This window comes from Balaenoptera physalus (assembly GCF_965194825.1).
Source record: "Balaenoptera physalus genome assembly, chromosome: 11".
NCBI classification, from domain to species: domain Eukaryota; kingdom Metazoa; phylum Chordata; class Mammalia; order Artiodactyla; family Balaenopteridae; genus Balaenoptera; species Balaenoptera physalus.
In genome coordinates, this window is record NC_138896.1 from 31,252,773 (window position 1) to 31,273,987 (window position 21,215).

Sequence of the window (21,215 nt, forward strand, 5' to 3'; positions counted from 1 at the left end):
TAAGAGATCCTGGGGCAACTGAAGTTTCAATGTAACTTCTTGTACCACAGTTGAGAGTTCAAGCCGTTGGGGAATTTTATTCAATCCAAGCCAGCAAGTACAAGCAGAGGGACAATACTCAAATGTGGGAAGCATGGAGGGCTCTATATGATACTTCAGCTTCCAATACCCAGCAGCAGTTTCTGAATAAAAAGACATAAATAAAAATGAAATGGAAGAATACAAGAATGGAGTATGAATGCAGCCAAGAGGAAGAGTACCTGACATATGAAGAACTTTACGAAGCACCTTGTACTTTACTTTAGGAAATAAAGAGTTTAGTCCCCACAGAGATTTTGACAAACACACTATAGACAACAGCACTCAGTATTTTATCAAACATGTGGGTTTCATTTTTGAAAATTTAAAGAATATTCTGTAATGTGGGCACAAGCAGAATGAGAAAGCTGAATTGGTACATAAATGTAACATTCTTTATATGTATTTATAACATATAATATTTTTATATTAGGTAGCAAATACACAAATTTAATGCTAATCCTGTAACAATTTTGAAGACTATTACAAGATTTATGAAGTCACTGCTGAAGTAAAAATTCTAAAGTTAATATGAATTTTGAATTTAAACAGATTTCGAGTACCTTGGTGAGGGACTAGATATTTACAGAAATGAGAAGATACTTATTGCGGTAGAAACAATACTGCAAATACAACATTTTAGATTTAAAGGTTTCCTTCCAAAGAACTCAATGGGCAAATCAGGAAAGTGTAGAAGTGCACATAGTAGCTTATGCTGATGTTTGCAGTTGCTTAATTATAGCAGGTAAACCCGAAACTGGCAAGATAGAAATTTTAATGACATTTTTCACAAAAATGAATATTTTTATTTTTATGTAAGTTAGCAGCGATAACATGATTCAAACAGGCCTGGCTTACGTGTTACCACATCTTACAAATAGCAAGCACAAGTAGTTTCTAACTTATGCTTCCTACCTCAGTGTTCTCAAGTCCCATTGGATCGCCATGCCAGAGGTTCTGAGAGATTTTGACCAAAATGTTCTATACCAGAACCAAATTTATTTGGGAAAGTAGAGGAAGAGTAGACTCTCCATTGGCCATGGAGAAAAGAAATGAAAAATAAATCCAGTTTTCAGGGAGAAAGGAGCTTCCACAGAGGAATGCGCTGGAAGGACTCCCCACCCACTTAGTCTGCAGAATATTGACCCTCTTGATGTCCCCCTTTTGTGATTCCACTTGCGTTTCCACTGGAAAACTTAACTTTAGATTCCAAATCCAGCTAATTATTTGCATTCATTTCCACAAATGAGTAGAATGCCTCAACTTACTTCACAAGTATTTGTTATCCCTAGCAGATAATGAGTCTGTATTATAGCCTTACTGGGTACCTGATAATTGCATTTATTTTAATATATTCCAACTGAAACAAAGTATTTGGAATGAGAATCAAGAAAGCACAATTTAAAAAAAAGAAAGAAAAAGAAAAAACTCTGTGTGTGCACTTCTATATGAGTGCCAAAGTGAGGGGTTAAGATAACTTAATCCTTGTTATTGTGGGCATAGCTGATGTGTTATTTAGGGTATTGTTGGAATGAAATTGAGAAAGATACCCTAGAGTAAATTCCTATCTGGCTTATTTCAAATCTTGTTAAAATAATAAAAATAATCAAGATCTGTTTTGTTTTAAGTCTTATTTCAGGTTCAGCTTGTATAATTAGCTGATGCTCTTCATAGGAATTTCTGTAATTATTTTACTAGTTTATAATAGAAGAAGCACAAAAAGTATATTTAAAAGGTACGGAAGGATATACAGTGAAAAATATTTCCTCTAACCCATGTCCTCCAGACACCCACCTATACTATAAGAGATAAACACTGTTACTGATTTTTGGGGTACCTTTGTGGAAATATTCTAAGCTTAAATGAGCATATAATGTTCAGCTTTTTTCTTTTAAACAGCTGGTTAACATAGTTTTCCAGTTGGTCACCTAGTATTTTTTCAAACAATGTATCTTAGAGATAGCTCCATAAGAATATGTATGGAACTGCTTCATTCTTTTTGGTGTTGCTGTGGTTTCTGTTACATTGAATGAATGTATCATAATTGATTTCATGTTCTCTCGTTGATGAACATTTGCTTCATGAATTCAGATAGTACAGCGGTGAATATCTACCTATCTATCTGTCTATCTATATTATTTTGTACCACGTAATGTGTCTGTAGGATAAATTCTTAGAGGTGAAATTATTGGGTCAAAAAGGGCTGTGTTTTTTCATTTTGATAAGATTTGCCAAATTGCTGTCCATAGAGGTTGTACTAGATATACTCCTATAAGGAATTCTGAGAGTGGTACCTCTAGACCAGAGTTATAGTAACACACAGGCTACTATTTCTTTCTCTTGATTCTTTAATGTTGATGACCTGGCATCTGGTATCCACTGCACTTTTAAGTAAATTAGCTTATCATTTCAAGAACATGGAGGTTCCATTTTTAATGTAAATAATAGCCTAATGCTGTTAATAGCTAACATGTGTCAGGGACCGTTCTAAGTGGTTTACACATATCAACTCATTTAATTTTCACAGCAACCCTATAGAGCAATTATAATTATTATCCAGTTTACAGATGAGGAAACTAAAGTGCAGAGATACTACATAACTTGACAGAACTGGTAACTGATATGGCTGGGATCTGGACCCAGGTATTTGGGAAGCCAGAGCCTACAACTGAATCATGAGACTATAATGCCCCTATTTTACTTTTTTAAAATCATGTTCCATACATTTCTTGAGTTGATACCCATAGTCTTATGGCAAATAATCTTTCTGTTTCTTGTGTTTCTTTGTACTTTCAAACCTGCCTTTTACAGATGAGGCAGATTAAAATAGAAAGTTTTTGTTTTATTTTGTTTTTGCATGGAGGATACCTTGAAAACTAGGAACCAAGTTGAAATGATCTTTTATGACAGTCCACAGTATTATAAATATATAGCAATTTTACATTTTTTATTTTAAAATTGATGACCCTCGAGTTATTTCAGAAATACGTCCAACAGGCTCCCAAGAAACATTTATAATAATAAATGTTTAAATGGTTTTAAAAAAATAGTTTCCTGTGGTTCTTTCAGCAAGCCCCTATGACACTTTTCATCTGCACGCAAGTGGCTGTATTCTTCTGTACCTTGACATGTAGGCCTAGGTGAAATATTGGGGGCATAAAAATTGCATTTGGTTGGTCTGCTAGGAAGGGGTCATGTAAAAGTCATCTTTGATTTGTTAATGGAATTTTTTTTTAGATGTAGTATATGGCCGCAATGATGTGCATCCTAAGGGAAAAAACCGTCCATTTTATGAAAGTTTATTTTCATATTTTATACACTGTAGTTCTGTTGTGTGTTTTTGATTTAGTAACAATTTATGTGTTTTTCTGTCGCAGAGCACTGCGGCCTGTGGTGTTGAGGCTCACAGCGATGCCATCCAGCCCTGCCACATCAGAGAGGCCGTTCGACGCTACGGCCACAAGATTGGCCCCCTTTCCCCATTCACAGTACGTAATAACAGAGTTATAAAAAGTTATATTTATAATCTGAAAGAATTTTGATTTTCAAGTGGTCAAATGAAGCAGCAGTGGAATTGTTGAAAGCAATTTGTGGTGACTGTAATTTTGTTGTATAAAAGTGGCATAATTCTCTTGGGAAATAAAAGTTAGTCATTTTTGTCTCTTTTTGGAAGGACAACTTTTTTTCTACAAAATATTATTTTCTTTCAATTACAAATTATGCTTTTTTTGTTGGGGCTTATATTTTCTATTTTTTAAAGCTTAGGTTTATAAAACTTTTTTTTTGTCAAATTATATGTATCCAAATATTGCTAGAAGCACTTTATAGTTTAAAATTGGTTAGATTGGCAATACCACTTCTATCAGATGTTCTGCTCCTAAACATACTTTGAGTTGGAAGAAGAAGAAATGATTTCTTTACTGGCTTTGAAGTAGGCTGAAAGACAGACAGTCTTCCACATCTTCAAATGGTTTTAAAGCTTATAATCAAGGTTTGTTTTGTTTTTTTTTAATGGAGAATTAAAGACTTTATATTTCAACAGCCTAAAGAAAGTGTGTGTGTCCGTGTGTGTGTGTCTGTGTGTGTTTTTTAATTAAATGCTCATCTTGTGGCCCTTTTTAAAAAAATCTTTATTCATGTCAGTATAACTTTCTCCAAGTCCTTCTCTGTTTATAAGGAATTGGTTTGATTTTCAGAAAGTTAGGTTTGATTTATGACTAAGGAACAGTAGAATTTACCACTTGTTTGTTGTTGTTTTTGTTTTTTAATTTATTTATTTATTTTTGGCTACATTGGGTCTCAGTTGCTGCGCGCGGGCTTTCTCTAGTTGCAGCGAGCGGGGGCTACTCTTCGTTGTGGTGCGCGGGCTTCTCATTGTGGTGGCTTCTCTTGTTGCAGAGCATGGGCTCTAGGCGCACGGGCTTCAGTAGTTGTGGCTCACAGGCTCTAGAGCGCAGGCTCAGTAGTTGTGGCGCACAGGCTTAGTTGCTCCGTGGCATGTGGGATCTTCCCGGACCAGGGCTCGAACCCATGTCCCCTGCGTTGGCAGACGGATTCTCAACCACTGCGCCACCAGGGAAGCCCTGTTTGGTTTTTTTTTGGATTCACATCTGCTTTAACATACTAAAGCAGAATATATATGTATAACATTACACATACATATGTACATAAAATAATATATTTTTTCCTAAGAGTGGATTTTACTATTATCTGTTGATAGAAGTCGTGATATCTTATAAATTATATCATCTCCTTTTTTCTTCTGTTTCAATTAAAGAGAATGCTTTCTTACCATTCTTTGTTTTCATTGTTATTGTTAATTGTATGCATTCTCCGTGTGACAGCAAGAATGTGTCAGAGCTTTTTATATATGTCTCTAGAAGCTTTTTGTAATGGTGACAATTATTTTTACTTCTGATTAATATCTTAAATTTGTCATATATTGTAAGAACGTGATTTATCATATTTATATTAATCATATGTTGCTGATTAAGCAATATATCCTTTTGCATGAGTGGTTTTAGATTATTACAATTGAAAACAATGAAATCAATATCTCTTGTTTCATTTTTTCCTACATGACAGGTGAGGCTATTTAAAGCAATAAGCCAAAAGAGATGAAATTTAGAAAAATATGAGATGATTGGAAGAATTTAAGAACCAACTGAAGTTGAAAGAACCAATTTATAACAGGATTAAAGATATCAAATCCATAGATACGAGCCAAATAATGACTAATAGGCTGAGGCAGTGGAGCAGAGAGAGAAGAAAAAGGCAGAGTCGATAATATCTAGAAGTAATTAAAGGGTAGCAAGGGGAAACAGGATTTTTGAGAAATAACCTAAAATGGTAACTAAAAGTAATGGATAAAATTAGATAAAGGAAAATATATCTAATGTAAGGGGAAAATCTCCTAATCATGAAGTCTGTGATGTTTCCTCAAAAGGAAGTGGTGGCAATGGTAACTGCTTAATTCTTCAAGTTTTTTTATTTTTAAAAAGACTGGACAGATCACTTGAGAATCATCTTGGTTGATGACATTTGTGTGTGTGTGTGTGCGTGTGTGTAAATGTGTATTCATTCTTCCATGTCTAACCTGATGCTCTATTACTCATGTATTATTGCTTTTATAATCTAAGATTGTAGTATGTGGTCAGGAAATATACTTGAAATATTCAGAATATATATATTCAGATATAGTTTAAGCTAATTTTTGTCTAACAAACATATAACCAATATGGTTTTTAAAACTAATAATGCAATTTTAAAATGCTTAGTTTAAATAGATCTGGAAAATAGAACAAATAAGCCATGGTCTTGAAGGTTCACTTAGCTGCTACCAGAGCAGACGAGCAAAATCAACAGCAGATGAGAAAGAACTCCACCACAGAAGGACCCTGAGTTTTCATCACTCCTCGGAAAGGACCCACCTTGAAAGGTCTACTCCATTACCTGGAGTTATAAGAATTTGCCCAGCCTACAGGACTGAATATACCTACTCCATTTTATGTCATGAGTAGTAGGATGAGGCAGACACAGTTTCTTGGTATATATTACAATACTTAAATCTGCCTTTTAAAGTTAAAAATTCTCTTTAAAGTAGAATAGATTTGCAGACTGTGTATGTTAACAGTGTGAACACCTGTCCTGGCTCCCTCGTACCGTCAGTGCTAAAAGGAGGTGCTCCTGATGCGGGGGAGAAGCTGATGCTGAGTTCCCTGGTGCCCGCTCCCTGAGATGCTACTTTATGCTGCACTGGGGACACTTTGCTTCCTAGGCTTTGAGTTCCGGCTCCTGAGAGGAGGCATGTGGGCTGTGTCTATAGCAATCATAGACTCAGACTGAATTTTTATACAGAAAGGCTGAGCTAACTTACCTCCAGTATAAAATTTCCTTTGTAAACTAAAATGGCCACGAACAACTAGTTTACATTTTTGAAACATAGAGGTTTTGTCTTTGCAGCATTTCATTCTAAATCTCAAGTGCTTGTCTAATGTATATATATAAATGAGATATCTAATTTAGAATATCCGTAACTTGATTGATATATAGCTAATTCCCAATAACTTGAAATTGATTTGGAGAATTAAAATGACCGAACCCAGTAGGTTACATGGAAACTGAATTCCAACATCAATCAATAAACCAAGAAAAATTTGTTTTTGGTGAGGCATCATTCTGTCTTCTACTGTATGACTTCTGATGATCAATTTCAGGAATACAATTCATTGTATAAAGAATTGTAAGTGAGTTCTTCCCCTTGGGAATTAGTTGAAATGATAGAAGACAGGAATAATTAAAGCCACATTAGGTGGAGGGGAGAAAAGAGTACAAACAATGCTTTGCACTGAGTAGCTGCTGGAGTGGAGAGAGAAGGGGCCTCATGGCGGAAACATCAGTTTCCTGCCACTCATATGAGGGCTATGGAGACACTTATAAACTACCCATCCCCACTCAATGGATTATAACTATGCTGTCTTTGGCATGTTGGTTTTAATCGATGACTTCTTTTTTTCTGTGTTCTTATTTATTCTTAATCCTATGCAGAAGATCAGAAGAGAGTATCATACCTAGAAGATTAAAGTAATTGTCCTGACATTAAGCTATTCATTAGATTTTTTTGCAACTGTTCCCACCCCTGTGTACCTGATCTTCCATATACACATGCTAAAGAACATTTAAAGAGACTAGTTTACCTTTTGCTAATTATTTATTTTTTCCTAAATAATTCTGAAAATCGCTTCAGTCTGTGATGTGTAGTCATTACTTTAGAGTACTTATGCAAACTGGGGGTGTCCTAAGTCATTTTGATGCTTGTCATCTTATCTTATCCTTTTACTCATCGTAGTTGGCATTATGTGAAGTTATACTGTGTGGTGGTTAAGACTGTTGATTCTAGAGCCAAATTGCCCAGATTCAGATCCCAGCTCTGCACCTATTAGCAAAGTAGCGTAAGGAAGTTTCTTAAGCTCTCTCTGGTAGAATAGAACATATCTCATGATAGAATCCAACGAGTACTATGAACTTGAGTGATAAGCTCTTAATGTATTATATTAATAATAGTGGAAGTCATCATAGCACTAGTAGCTGTAGTATATTTTCTAAAAGGTTTCAGATAAGGATACAAACGGACTAAAGTAGAAACCGTTCCCCCCACCACCAACCACACAGACATACAAACAAACACAGAGACCTCACTTTGTAATGCTGGAAGAAACTAAAACTGGAGTTATAATGTGATTTCTTTACAGACTTAAAATTTATACCATTAAAACTTAAATACTATTTAAAGATTATTGTTCCTGAAAATAAATTAATGTTCATTTTCACTTTTTGAATTAATCGTGGTTGAGGAACTTTAATGGATTTTTTTTTATCACCACTGTCACATTAAAAAATAAGGTCTCAGTAACTGAGTGTACATAGTTTCCACTCAATTTTTGCATACTAGCTTCTGTGAAATAGAAACCTAAGGAACAAACAGCACAGCCTCAGATTTATAAAGCTGCATCAAATTCAGTTTATATGAGTTTATATATTTGTGTAAGTTACTAAAAAAGGTTTTCAAAGACTGATGTGTATATCAAAGTTGGTGGTAATTTTTTAAACATTAATTATTACTAGCCTCATTTTTCTCAGTTTTTAAAATTTCCTCATTTTACTGATTATGAAAGTAATGCTAGTATGTTAGAAAATAAAGAAAATATAGAAAAATAAAGGATAAAATAAAACTTACATTAAAAAGAGCTTCAGGGCCCAAAAAAAATGTTTAGCGAAAGCTTTAAATGAATTGTCCTATCAGACAGTTAACTGGTATTTAATTGTTTTAATTGAATTTAATTATTTAACTGAAGAGTATTTTCTTGCAGCCTAAAAATTCAAATGCTTTTGGTAATGGTTTTTTAAAAAAATTCTTATAATTATGTGGGTCTAGAAGGAAAAAAGCATTTAAAAATTTTGAGAATGAAGTAGACTTTTATAGTTAGAGCATTTTGTTTTTTCTCTCAGAGAAAATACCCCCAAAGAGTAAGCCAGTGGACTGTGCTGTCTATCATGAAAAAGATGGTCAGACATGTGTTTTATCTGGATCCTTGCTGTGTACAAGCAGTGGGTGGTGCCCATGGTTACCTACTCTGAAGCCCAATCCCAGCACTCAGCGAGAAGTGCTGGAAATGGCTGATAGAAAACCAGGTCTATAATTTTGAAAGCCAGAGAAAGCAAACTATGTACACCAAATGGGATGACATAATCCCGTGTGTAATGCCTAAATATATTTTAGTTTCTCCTGAGTGAGATTCACAGTAGAAAAATATCTCACCCCCCCCCCCCAAGCTTACATATTATCAGGTATCTTTCTATTGAAGTAGAATAGCAAAACAATAAAATTTCTCATTTAAGCATGGTCATTCATCTAAATGGTACCTTAAATGCATCCCTAAAAGTGAGTGGCTTTAAAATCCACTCAACTGTATTAAATTGTGAGACAGCTGGCTAAGTATTTTAAAACTGGCTAAGACTTGAGAAAATCAGTTAAACTCAGTCTCAGAGATGCTTCGCCTTGTACCCAGTGGCACCTTGTAAGTGAATGCCGGGGCTGACCCTGGAATCCAGCCTCCTGACTCTCAGCTGACTGCTCTTCCACTGTGGCCATTTAGCTTGATGTATATACGTCTATTAGGGGTGCTAGGGATGCTCTCATATCATTGGTCCTTCAGAAGTGTTCACAATAGACAAATAAGGATCAAAATTAAAAATTTCCTTTAAGAATCCCTCACATTAAACTTTTAAAAACAAAAGTGGCATAGCAGATTGCTTTGACTATTTTGATCTAGAATTTCACATTCATGAATAATTCTTATGTCTTGAGTGCATTAGATTTTGTCTGCATTTTATGTGTTCAACCTGGAAAATTAAATGTCACAAAATATTAGAGTAATTTTCAAATGTAAATACCAAGTAGAAACTGGGTACAAATTCTTAAATATTTTTTAAGAATTTTGTTTTTTACTGGAAGTAAGAATTTCTCAATAACTTTTTTGGAAGTACTAAGTCTATCGTTATAGGTTGGAACCGAGTACTTTTTCATAGTTATGGGCCACTGGTTCTCAGAAAAAAAATTAACATGTTGTATATTTATCATATAAGAATAACCTAAAAGTGGGCCTTCTCTAGAAAAAAATGTAAATATTTTAATTTAGTTTTTAATTTTAAAATAAGGTGGGGCAGAAATTACAGTTACAAAACTTATTCTGTCAAATTATATAAAATAACAGTTTCCCTAGGTCATAAACAGTTGAGTATCAGAAATTTTATATGGTTCAACTAACACAGTGTTCAATTTAGAATTAGTTAGGGAGAGAATGTTTGAAATGTAATAAAAACATTAGAAGAATTTGGGAGAGAAAATCATTAGAATCCGAGAAAAGTGTTGGGTGATCAAATAATAACTTATATAATATTTTTAAAGAAACTTTTCACCTGCATTGTGTTATTCTTATAACACAGCAGGATGAGTGTTGTTATCCCCACTTTGTAGATGAGAAAACGGATATTTAGAGAAAAATCAAGTAACCAACTTAAGGTTACATTGTAAGTACCAGAGCTCTATCTGTGGAGAGGAGCTAAGTACCCTGTGGTTCACTGGGACCACAGGCTCCAATGAATTCTCATGAATCCTCCTCATTAAACTCCGTCTTTGCAGACTGGCCTCTATTCTTAACTGTTTAAGCAGTCTTATCCTGAAAATGTGAGATAGCATTTCCTAAACTACATTGCGTAGAAGACAAGTGTTGCAAGAGGCATTAAACCTCCATAAGAGAAGGGTTTCTTTATCAAATATTCCAGCAACTCTGTACGTAGAAGATCCACGCTTAAAATCTCATTCAATAAGAATAGTGAAGGTGTTTGAAAATCAAAGTTATGATGTAACGTTATATTCATCACAGTATCCACTTTATTTCCATATTTTATTTTATTTACACACTTCTCTTTATTTGAGAAGTTTTCATTCACAGATATAGCAGTTTTTAATAACGATCTACACAGACCTCCAATAGTCTTGGCTCAAAAGAGAAATAGTAAGAATTTTTTGCTCAACAGTTGTTTCACTAACAGTATCTAACAAGTGCTCACATTTTTAAACTGATAATGTTTAAAGGGAATCAATATATGGATTTCTTATCCAGTATGTAACTCTTCATGGTTTTCTGGAAATATTTTTAAGGTATCTTAAAAACACTATAAGCTATTCAAAGATGTCATAAAGAAAATCTCAGTCACCTGAAAATCCTTCCCTGAAAAATACTTGTTTAAAGTTTCAGGGTCATATTTATTTTGCTTTGCCTGTGGAATCCAAATTTGCTGAATTCATTACTGATACTTTTTCTGCTGTTGTAAGCACAGCATCATAATTCTGGGTTGGCATAATCATGTTACATTGTAAAACTGTTTAGTTAATGTTTTTTAATCATCAGGCAGAACGCAGGGAGAAGGGAAGAGAGATCTTATGTCATTTGAACTTTCTGCAGCAACACCTTAAATTGGGACAGACAGTGAATTTGTTTACAAAGAGTTATCCAGTTCCATTTTTAAAAATTATGATGTTATTAACAGCTGGTTTGTCTCTTCAGTAAACAGTGACTATTCAAACACATTTTGCTTTTTTCTGCCTTCACTTTTATATCAGCAGTAAGGACCTCACATTCAGTTCAGCATGGGCTATACACTCTAAGGTGACGTACTCACTTGCACAGTTTTACATAGAGGATTTATTTGGGCTGCTTTAAATACCAAAAAACAAAACGAACAGGCCAGAATTCCAAGACATAATTTCCCAAACAACAAAACATTTACAGGAAGTTCAATATAAAACACAAGATGACAGAACCTTTATTTCGAGTAGCACAAAAAATTGGAAATGGACATTCTCGTCAACATCTATGAGGCCCCTGAAAGTCCTGCAGAGAATCCTAAAATTTTCAGGAATATAATTTGAAAAGGAGACAATCAGTGTTCTCTAATGGGGGACATGGATTTGAAGTCGTTCAAGAAGGTAACATATCTCTGTTCATTGTAAACGGAAGGCTGTATCGTGGAGAATAGAGGAATTTGAACATGAGTACAAGGAAAGGAGTAGTTGACAACTAAGAGAAACTTTTTGAGCAGAATATTCTGAAAGGACCACATCTTGAGATTTGAATGTGTTATTATGGTTTCTAGGTTTTTGCAGTCTTCTGAGGGAATGAAGATAGAATAGAAAAATATTTTGAGTGACTCCCGAAAGGAAATTGTTTTTTCTTTTAAAAAAAAAAAAAATCACAGGACTCTTTTAACTCACAAATTCATGAAAGCAGCAAGAAGATTAGTTGGGAGGAACTAAACTAAGCTGAGATATTTCTAAACTTAAAAATTATGCTCTGCAAATGGCAAGAAATTTTCCTTTTAAGTCTATAAATAAGATTGTAAACACTGAGTTAGACATAAACTCAATACATTACATTGGTCAGGTTCACCTAGCAAAAATACCATTTAAATTTTTCAGTTAACATTTTATATCAACTAGATGAATATTAGAAAAGAACACAATGGTTCTTTCTAATATTGGGATAGATTCTTTATAGATCTATTGGGATAGATTCTTTATTAAACCATTGCCAGAAACATCTAACAGTCATAAGCATGTTTTTTTTAAGTGAAACATTTGCGTACTGTTTTATTGATAGTGTGACAAAAATTCCCTCCAAACAGCCATGATGAGAGCCTGTTGAACTGGAGATGATTTACTTTTTGATGATTTCTTAAATAGTGTTATACACTTTAGTCACACAAATATAATCATTGAACTGTCATTTAATTTACTGATGTAGTTGCAGAGTTAATCCTACAACATAATAAGTGGATTGTTCTAAGTGGAAAGTTTACACCTTCCAAAAACGAAACCGATACCTAGCTGTTATTGTGCCCAACATATATTTAAGGCTGTATCCAAGGTAGGAAAAAAAACGCAGGAAAAAAATAATTATGCCTTGTTTTCCTGACTGGTGTTTTAATTATGATTTGATTTAAACCAAATCCCCTAGGCTATGTATGTGCAGATCAAATATTCCACTCCCACACACCACCTCTGCATGACCCCAAGCTGTGAGAAGAGAAAATTCATAGCCCATATGTCAGTCAGATGTTAATTCTTGCCCTGGCACCTGGATAGGCTCTCCCACCTGATTGGAGTGCATTTGCAGTTCTGGGCATATACCCAAAATGTGGAGTAGGCTCTCCAGATCTGGAAATATTTTGGCTGATTAGTTGGCAGAGGTCACGAGGGCAGAGCCCAGTGTCGGTCTCTGAATTTGCCCAGGTGCATTCAAGGTGACAGTTGGGCAGCTGTGCCCCTGCTGGAAATACCAGGGAAGGAGTATTTGAGTTGCCTCTCTGGCTCCAGAAGCTCACAGCCTGGCCTACAGGTTCCTGTCAATTCCAATTCAAACACTTGTGCAGATTTTATAGTTTCCAGGAGAGAAGTTAGAGACTATATTTCTGGCTCTGATTTAATTCTATATTCCTGATCTAACCTAAAACACCCACTCCCGTATTCTGGACTAATTAGGTAAGAGCCTAATAAGTAAATAAGTTATAGTTGACAACATTGCTCATTGAAGCAAACTTTTGGTGTTTAAAAAAAAAGGCGGGGTGGGGGGGGAAGGTGGGGGAGAAGAGGAGAAAAAAGAGAGGAGAGGAGAGGAGGAAGAAAACCAGCCTCGGCTCCACACTGTGCTTTTCTCCGAAGCCACTGTCTAGAGAAGACAGCATTAGGGATTGATCCTCATGTGGGTAAACTAACTACACTTCCGTTTTTGGTGGCAGCAGTATCTTTCACCCACACAACCAGCTCACAAATGATGAAGAGAAAAAATGAACAAGGAGGCAAGTCAGTCTGTCACCTGCAACTGCCGAAAAACAAGTCGAAGTACATGCCTTCCTGAGAGGATGGAGGCACCCTTCACATACAAAGGATAGCACTTGCTTTCTCAGTTTGCACTAGGTAATGACAGTCCATTTGGCAGAATCCTCATTGGTAAGATTGAAGTAGACATGATTTAGAAGTGGAAGGACCAGTGGTGACATCCCTACGTGGCCTAAGATCCTTATAGCTCTGGTATCTCCATTTATTAATTCAATGAACAATTGCCAAACGCTGTTTTAGAAATCTGTTGGAAGGGGGCTATGGGACATGGAGATGAGTAGCTGGGTGCTCCAGTATAGTGAAGGAGATGCGTACATAAGCCCTGCTGTGTGGTTGGCACCGTAACTGCGGGGGGCGGGACGCAGTGCCTCTGGCGCAGAGGAGACTGAGATCTGCCTGAGGAAGTCAAGGAAGCTTCCTCAGATCACTAACATTCGAACTGAGTTTATGAGACAGAGGTGAGGGAAATGAGTGAGAATTGCGAAAAAATAATTCAGGCAGAAAGAAGAGCAGGAATAAAATCGGAGGGGAAAGCAGAATGGCTGTCTGGGCCAAGGTGAGGAACTGAGGAGTCCATCGAGAGGAGGTGAAGCATCAAAGGGAGGCTGATGACAACTTGAGAGGGACTTTGAGTCACATGGCCTTCATGACGCAGGCCAGCAGTTACCTAACCATGCTCTGCAGGAACCCTGACTTATTTTACAGGTATTCTGCAAAATAATAAAGTGTTTTCCCTAATCAATACAGATCAATTTTTATCTCTGATAAATATTGAGTTTTCAGTAAGATTTAGTTTGGAAAATTTCTTTTTAAACAACGGATACAGTCATCAAGGAGCAATTTGAGAGTTTTTGAGCAAGGGATTGATATGAACAAATTTGTATTCTAAAACAATAACTCAGCTGATGGGATGGAGGAGGGACTGGAGTTAGGAGATGTAATTGGAAGAGCGATCAATCAGGTGGCCGATGCAGTATTGCAGGCGAGAGGGCAGAAAAGCCTCTGCTGAGGCAGTGACGTTGAGACCAGAGAAGATGGAATGTATTCAAGAGATATTTGGCATAAAGAATAAGTGGAACAAGATCCTGAACGAAAGACGAATAATAGATGACAAGTTGGTAATTTGGGTCAATGCATAAAACAGATAATTAGAAGTAGTCTCAAGAATAAATTCATTACCCAGATGCTTACAGAGAATTTGCATGAAGTTTAAAGATTCAACAAGAAAACTGATTTCAAGGGGATTTCCTTGGGGGAAGGGGGGAAAGCTCAATGCATAGTTCACCTGAACCTAAAAAAGGAAACAAACACAGACATTCTACCTTTCTGTTTGAACTTCTGGGAGTGTTTAGATATATGACCAGAAAGTCCCACAAATTATTATGCTGTTGGGATGAGCAAATTGACTTTCTAATCCATTAATGAATTTGGTCACGCATTCCTGAAAGATGACTATAATCTAGCCAGATTTTGAAAATATTTTCATCATTAAAGCCATGCCTCCAATAGCTTTGTGCTGGTGTAAGTTCCAAAGCATCGTTTTTCCAAACTTTGATTAGTGGCTTTCATCTCTGTGTGAACCCAGTATCCCTTCCCCACCCCACCCCCCAGAAAAGAAACTCTAAGGGAAGTAATGGGAGCAACGCTGACTAGGTCACCAGATTTTGGAGCACTGATGGAATGATATGTCATTAGCATTTTTCCCTTGTTTTAACAGACACCCAGTCTTACTGATGGTAGCGATGCTTCTAAATGGAGACGCGCTACGCGCAGTTCATCCTCACCCTACACTCCCTCCTCAACAACACGTCCATCTGTAAGAAGCTCAGTCTCGCTTTCAGACTTTCTGCCCTTCCCTGCTATGACTCCCTCCTTCAGATTTATGAAAGAAAACATTTCTTTCTGTGAAAGGTTTTTGTACACCCGCATCTGGAAGTGTTTATTTCAGTGGCATGTAAGCTATCTGTGGATTTAGTTAGCACCAGACCCCCTTTTGTGTACTCCTGCCTTAAAAATTTTATAAATGATCTTATTGAATTTGTGCCAGTGTGCACATGGTTTGGCTGATTGCTGCATATATCCTTTACCTGCCAGTCACCTTTGATTTATGTTCCTTCTGCTAAGCTTTTACTTTCCAAAAATGGTGCCACTGAACTGTCCTCTAAATCATCTTATTGGTTAAATTACTCCAAGACGAGTTGGTATGTTTTGGGTTGCCTACAGACAGATGAATTTATGTTTTTCTGCCCTTACCCACTTCTAGTAAAGCCACTTATAGAGGAGGATTGGGCATGTTATGTCATCGATCTCTTTATTCCAAATGAATACCATCTGAAACACTGTGCCAAGACCGAAGTGACAAAGAAGTGTTCTTTAGCATCCCCTTCTGTTCTGAGACCTTCTTTTACACATAAGTCTGTGCCTTGAACTGAATCTGATGTGAGGACTTTTCATTGCTCAGAAAAGGGGAAATAAAGTCTCTCAAACAAAATAAGTAAACTTCATCAGAAAGACTGAGACTTTGTGAAGTCTTTTGTTAACTTGTGAGTTTTATGATGTTTCCTGGAGAAAAGCAGGTGGCTTGGCAGTTATTTTAAATGTTGGCTATTTGTGGTAGTGGTTTCGAGGGGTTTCATGTTTCTGAAGAGACATCCTGAAAAGCTAATTCTTAAGAGTGTTTGACAAAATGATGCATCATTTTGAACTAATTTTCCAGGAGTTCTTTGGTCACTGAACATGCCGTTTAACTTGATCTTGCAGGTTACCAGCTATCACCACAGGGAGTAACCTTAATACTTAGGGTGAATTTGCTGACTAGGAAGCCAGTACTGTGCTGACAGAGCAAAGCAATACTGATAGAATTTTAAAAATAGCTTTTAGACATGCAAATATCTCACTTAAAAAAGCTTTGCAAAGAACTGCCCTTTTTCTGTTCTTTGTGGTGATAGGGGAGTATTTTTAAATTTCATGATTGTACTTGAAATGATGTGGAAGCATTTCAAATACTTGGATTACACAGATCTCAGTGTCATAGTTCACAAACTACTGGAAGCAAAGGACAGAGCTTCTAGGCTACTTTGCTGTGGTCCCACCAAACCTGGAGGTATTTATTCCTAAACACTCAGGAGGCTTCATTTATACTTCTAAAACTTTGTGCAGGGCTCCCTGTGTTCTGCCAAGGTGAAAGATGTCTCAGGAGTGTGTCAGTCACATTTGCACAGCTCAGTCAGTCATCCTCCTGATGTGCTTTTCAGAGACGTGGGGGACTGCGGTTGTTAGGAAATCAGCACCAGCTATGTGAGCAATGTATTTCCATTAACATGTCACTTTGATTAAAAAATACATATGTGTGTATATAGTGTTTTAGATAGGTGTAATTTATATATGTATGTGTATGTATACACATACACATATATATAGTCTCATTTAAAAAGATTGTTTTGGGACTTCCCTGGTGGTGCAGTGGTTAAGATTCACCCTGCCAGTGCAGGGGACACGGGTTCGAGCCCTAGTCCGGGAAGATCCCACATGCCGCAGAGCAACTTAAGCCTGTGCACCACAACTACCGAGCCTGCGCCCTAGAGCCCGCGAGCCACAACTACTGAAGCCCGCGCGCCTAGAGCCTGTGCTCTGCAACAAGAGAAGCCACCGCAATGAGAAGCCCGCCGCACCGCAACGAAGAGTAGCCCCCGCTCGCCGCAACTAGAGAAAGCCCGCGCGCAGCAACGAAGACCCAACGCAGCCAAAAGTAAATAAATAAGTTTATTTTTAAAATATAAATAAATAAATAAAAAGATTGTCTTCTAAGGATTTTAAATGTATGATATCATTTAATCATTACAACAACCTAGAAGGTAGTATGATTATTAGTATCCTAAATAAATAAATATTAAAAGATTGTTTTAAATGAACCGAAAATTTCACTGATACTGTTTCATGTAAATCACTGTTGAACATTCTACTGTCTTTGATGGTTGGAGTCAGATGACTTGCCTGAGCCTCAGTTTAATCATTTGTAAAAAATAAGCGATTTTTAGCAAATACCAATATTTAGTAATAACACTTGAAAGCTCCTAGCACTGTGCCTAAAATATAGAACATGATCCACAAATGCAAACACAGTGTTTTCTTTTAAAATGATTATCATCTGAATAAAACTCGAGTAGAGATGACAAGGCTAGTTTCCCAACAGTGCCCTTCTGAGAACTGCAGAGGGAGGCCCAGTCTGATATGTGAGTGTGGGGTGGAGACCCACACCCACTGATTGGCTTTCTTTGTAGCCTTCAGAGAATTCCTACTGTTTTTGTGTCCATCTTCACATGTATAAAATGGGTAAGAACGTGTTCTTTATAGTTTCAGAGTACCTTGAGATTCATGACCGCTGGACTCCTTTCCTGCCCCATATTTCTGCCCTTGTGTGGGCAAACAGGCCCATGCTGAGGACCATTTTACTTCCGGTGGTGGTGGCATTACTGACCACATATGGGAAGTGAGGCTTAGATGCAGAAAGAGTATGGTAAAAAGATGAAAAGCTACAGAAATTGTGGGTTGCACAAAGTGACTGCCAAAAGCTTTTCCAGGAATGAGAGCTTAGAGAGGTTGGAAGATTTAGATTGAAAGGAAAGAATCAAAGATATAGTACATTGCAAACTGACTTTAATTATAAGTTTCCAACTTGAGGATCAGGGAAGGACTCTTACCTAGAAAAGTTCCTACTCCTGCTTTCACTGATTTCCTAAACTTCTACTAGGAGAGTCATTGACTTCTCTTAAAAATATATTTTGTACCCATGTGAAGATTTAACTTCAGATATCTAGGTAAAAGGATTCATAATTCAACAGAATTGTTTGGTGATGATACTTTAGTAACTAGTATGGTCTTGGTGCATTCTCTCAGTCCATTTCAGTAGGATCTTACTTAAGTTATTCAAGATAAATGAGAATTAATACTGTTTCCAAAAACCTCCTAAATATTTAGCTGTGAAATCTCTATTCCCAGGTTATTCCAGTATCTAATCCTTACACACTTTTTTTCCAACTTAAATTGAAAATTTTTCTTTATTTCTCCTTCATGGAAAGAGAGATACTATAATATTATATGAACAAACTCTCTGAGGCCCTTTCTAATTTTGGTAGCAGTATTTCTCACACTTGCTTGGAAGAATTTTGTCACTGTTTCCACTTTAATCTCGAGACAGCTTCTGTACACCCATACTTTTAGGGGTTGGGGCCTAGAGGAGGAAACCTTTCCAGACTTGGAAAGATCTAAGCCCAGGGAGCTCCTGGTGATTCAGGGCATAGTAGAAAGAGTCAAGTCCCATCTCTTTCTCATTTCCTTGACTCTCTCTGAAATGTTTTCTCCTTTAGAGCCAAATTCTAAACTTTGACCCACTTTCCTCCAAGATACTTTGTATTTCCCAGTCTGATCAAAACCTACTGAGGACCTATCCCCACTAGACCAAGGGACCATGTTTTAACCATCTTGTATCTCCCTCAGTAAAGTACAATGCTTTTTGCTTAATTGGAGCTGAACATAAAGGAAGGATGAATGGATGGACAGATAGACGAAATGATGGTCTGAAGAGAGAACAACCTTCCAATGGACAAAGTCCAGTCTTAATCTCCTTGATCAGTTTTAGGCCCCCTGAACTTGGTATTCCCTATAAATGTGGATACTCCACTACCTTTGATTAAACAGTTTATAGATCACTGCAGGGCAGTAAAAAGAATGATATGGTTGCTTCATTATTATTATCCAGCATTAATCATTGATTCCTCTGGAATCTAAGGCAAAATAATGCCCAAGTTAATCTCATCAGCAATATCTATTTTAAAATTAATTTGTTCAATGGGTAGTTATGTACCAATCATATTGAAGAATTCTTAGGTATTGGGAAAGTATGAAGCTCAGCTCCTAGCATCATGGTGGAGCCATAATCAGAGCTAACATATACCTGTTTAATTGATTGACCTTTGCACTCTGCACCTCGATCAGCAATGAGGAACAAAGCTCCACATACTCAACCAGTAAGAAGGAATTTTGCTATCGGTTGTAAGGCTGCAAGGATTATCTTTTAACATCACTCTTCAATCATTTTGCAGAGTGGTTTTAGGAAATTAGATAATATATATAAAGCATCCAATCCTCACAGTTGTTATTTTTTATCACAGAAACTAATCTTGTTTACATAATTGTTATTTTTTTTAATTAATTTATTTATCATTTTTGGCTGCGTTGGGTCTTCATTGCTGCGCGCGGGCTTTCTCTAGTTGTGGAGAGCGGGGCTGCTCTTTGGTGCGGTGCGCGGGCTTCTCATTGCGGTGGCTTCTCTTTGTTGCGGAGCAAGGGCTCTAGAGCACAGGCTCAGCAGCCGTGGCGCACAGGCCCAGTCACTCCGTGGCATGTGGGATCCTCCCGGACCAGGGCTCAAACCTGTGTCCCCTGCATTGGCAGGTGGATTCTTAAGCACTGCGCCACCAGGGAAACCCTACATAATTGTTCTTGATGGCAAGATTTATATATATATATATATATATATATATATATATATATATATATCCAGGAAAGCAATGCCCAATTATTGGGCTCTAGAAGTGGCCTTGTTATAGAGAATTCTTCTTTGTAGATGAAGTCAGATTTTACTGGTATGGCTATTTTATGCACTATTAAACTGATAACATTTAAGGAGGACTAAAGTTGATAGTTAATAGGTTGGTTTTTTTTAATGACAACAATTATAAATATGAAACTATACACTGGTAGAGGTGGCACTGAAACATCGCTATCCATTCAGGAAGCTTGTGGCTGAAAAATTATAGGCACCAGAAATAACCACTCAGAAAATAAGATGTGAAGAACCCAAAATAACAGAATTATTTGGATATTAAGATACGTCTGTTTGTTAGATGATTATGAATTCCCATAGACACAACCTAACATTTTTGATAAAAGTGCCTTTGTTAGTGGTATGCTCCTGTACAGTTTCAGACACATTTTTATGATACATTTTTATGCATGGCCATCAATTAGGAAAAGAGTCTAGACATCTTGTTTTCAAATTTGGAAGAACAGTTTTCTCATTGGATAACAGCTTCGCATGCTACCATGAAATATGTCAGGTTCCCACACAGACCATAGTTGTCTGCATTCTTAGTGAGCAGCTTTTCTCTCGCCCCATTAAGAAATACATTCCCAGCAGATAATATTTTGTGCTAGAAAACTAAAGAAAATCACTGGACAGCTACAGTTTGAAGATGAAGCTTCACGTTTCCTCACTGGAGGAGAATTCATCTTTCTTTTTATGCCAAAGAAAAGCAGACATCCACAGGGATGCTGCGATTCTGCTTTGGGAGAAAGAGAATTCTCAGGATTGTAACAAAGTAAGAATAGTGCAAAGGAGTATGTCCTGATGTACACTGTCAGCTGGAAGGATGGTGATTCTGTTCCAAAGGCAGATGGAGATAAGACTTGGGAAGGAAAAGAAATCACCCCTCCCACATATAATTAGGACACCCAGTTCTCTGTGCCCTCTGTCTTTTTCCTGGCGGGTATGTTTGTTCGACTCTTCTCACCAGGCAGGGAAATCAGTTCCCCTGATGGGCAGGGAAGAATAAAGGTCATGAGTAATTCACATATTTTGTTAGGAAGAAATCATTTTCCATTTAATTGATTAATCAGC

The 21,215-nt window shown here is 36.8% G+C and overlaps 1 protein-coding gene across 12 annotated transcripts in view; it reads left to right on the plus strand.

The window, feature by feature from the left end:
• The window catches only part of SUPT3H (SPT3 homolog, SAGA and STAGA complex component), a 446,064-nt gene that overhangs the window by 335,268 nt on the left and 89,581 nt on the right, over positions 1–21,215 (plus strand). For 7 of the 12 annotated variants that reach the window (XM_082412497.1, XM_082412496.1, XM_082412492.1 and 4 more), the window contains 2 exons: positions 3,456–3,566; positions 15,255–15,353. The exons of 1 other annotated variant lie outside the window; for it this stretch is intronic. In XM_082412497.1, the coding sequence (XP_082268623.1) occupies positions 3,456–3,566; positions 15,255–15,353 (210 nt within the window). The remainder of the gene's footprint in view (positions 1–3,455; positions 3,567–15,254; positions 15,354–21,215) is intronic. 4 more of the 12 variants (XM_082412502.1, XM_082412501.1, XM_082412494.1 and 1 more) reach the window with 1 other exon arrangement.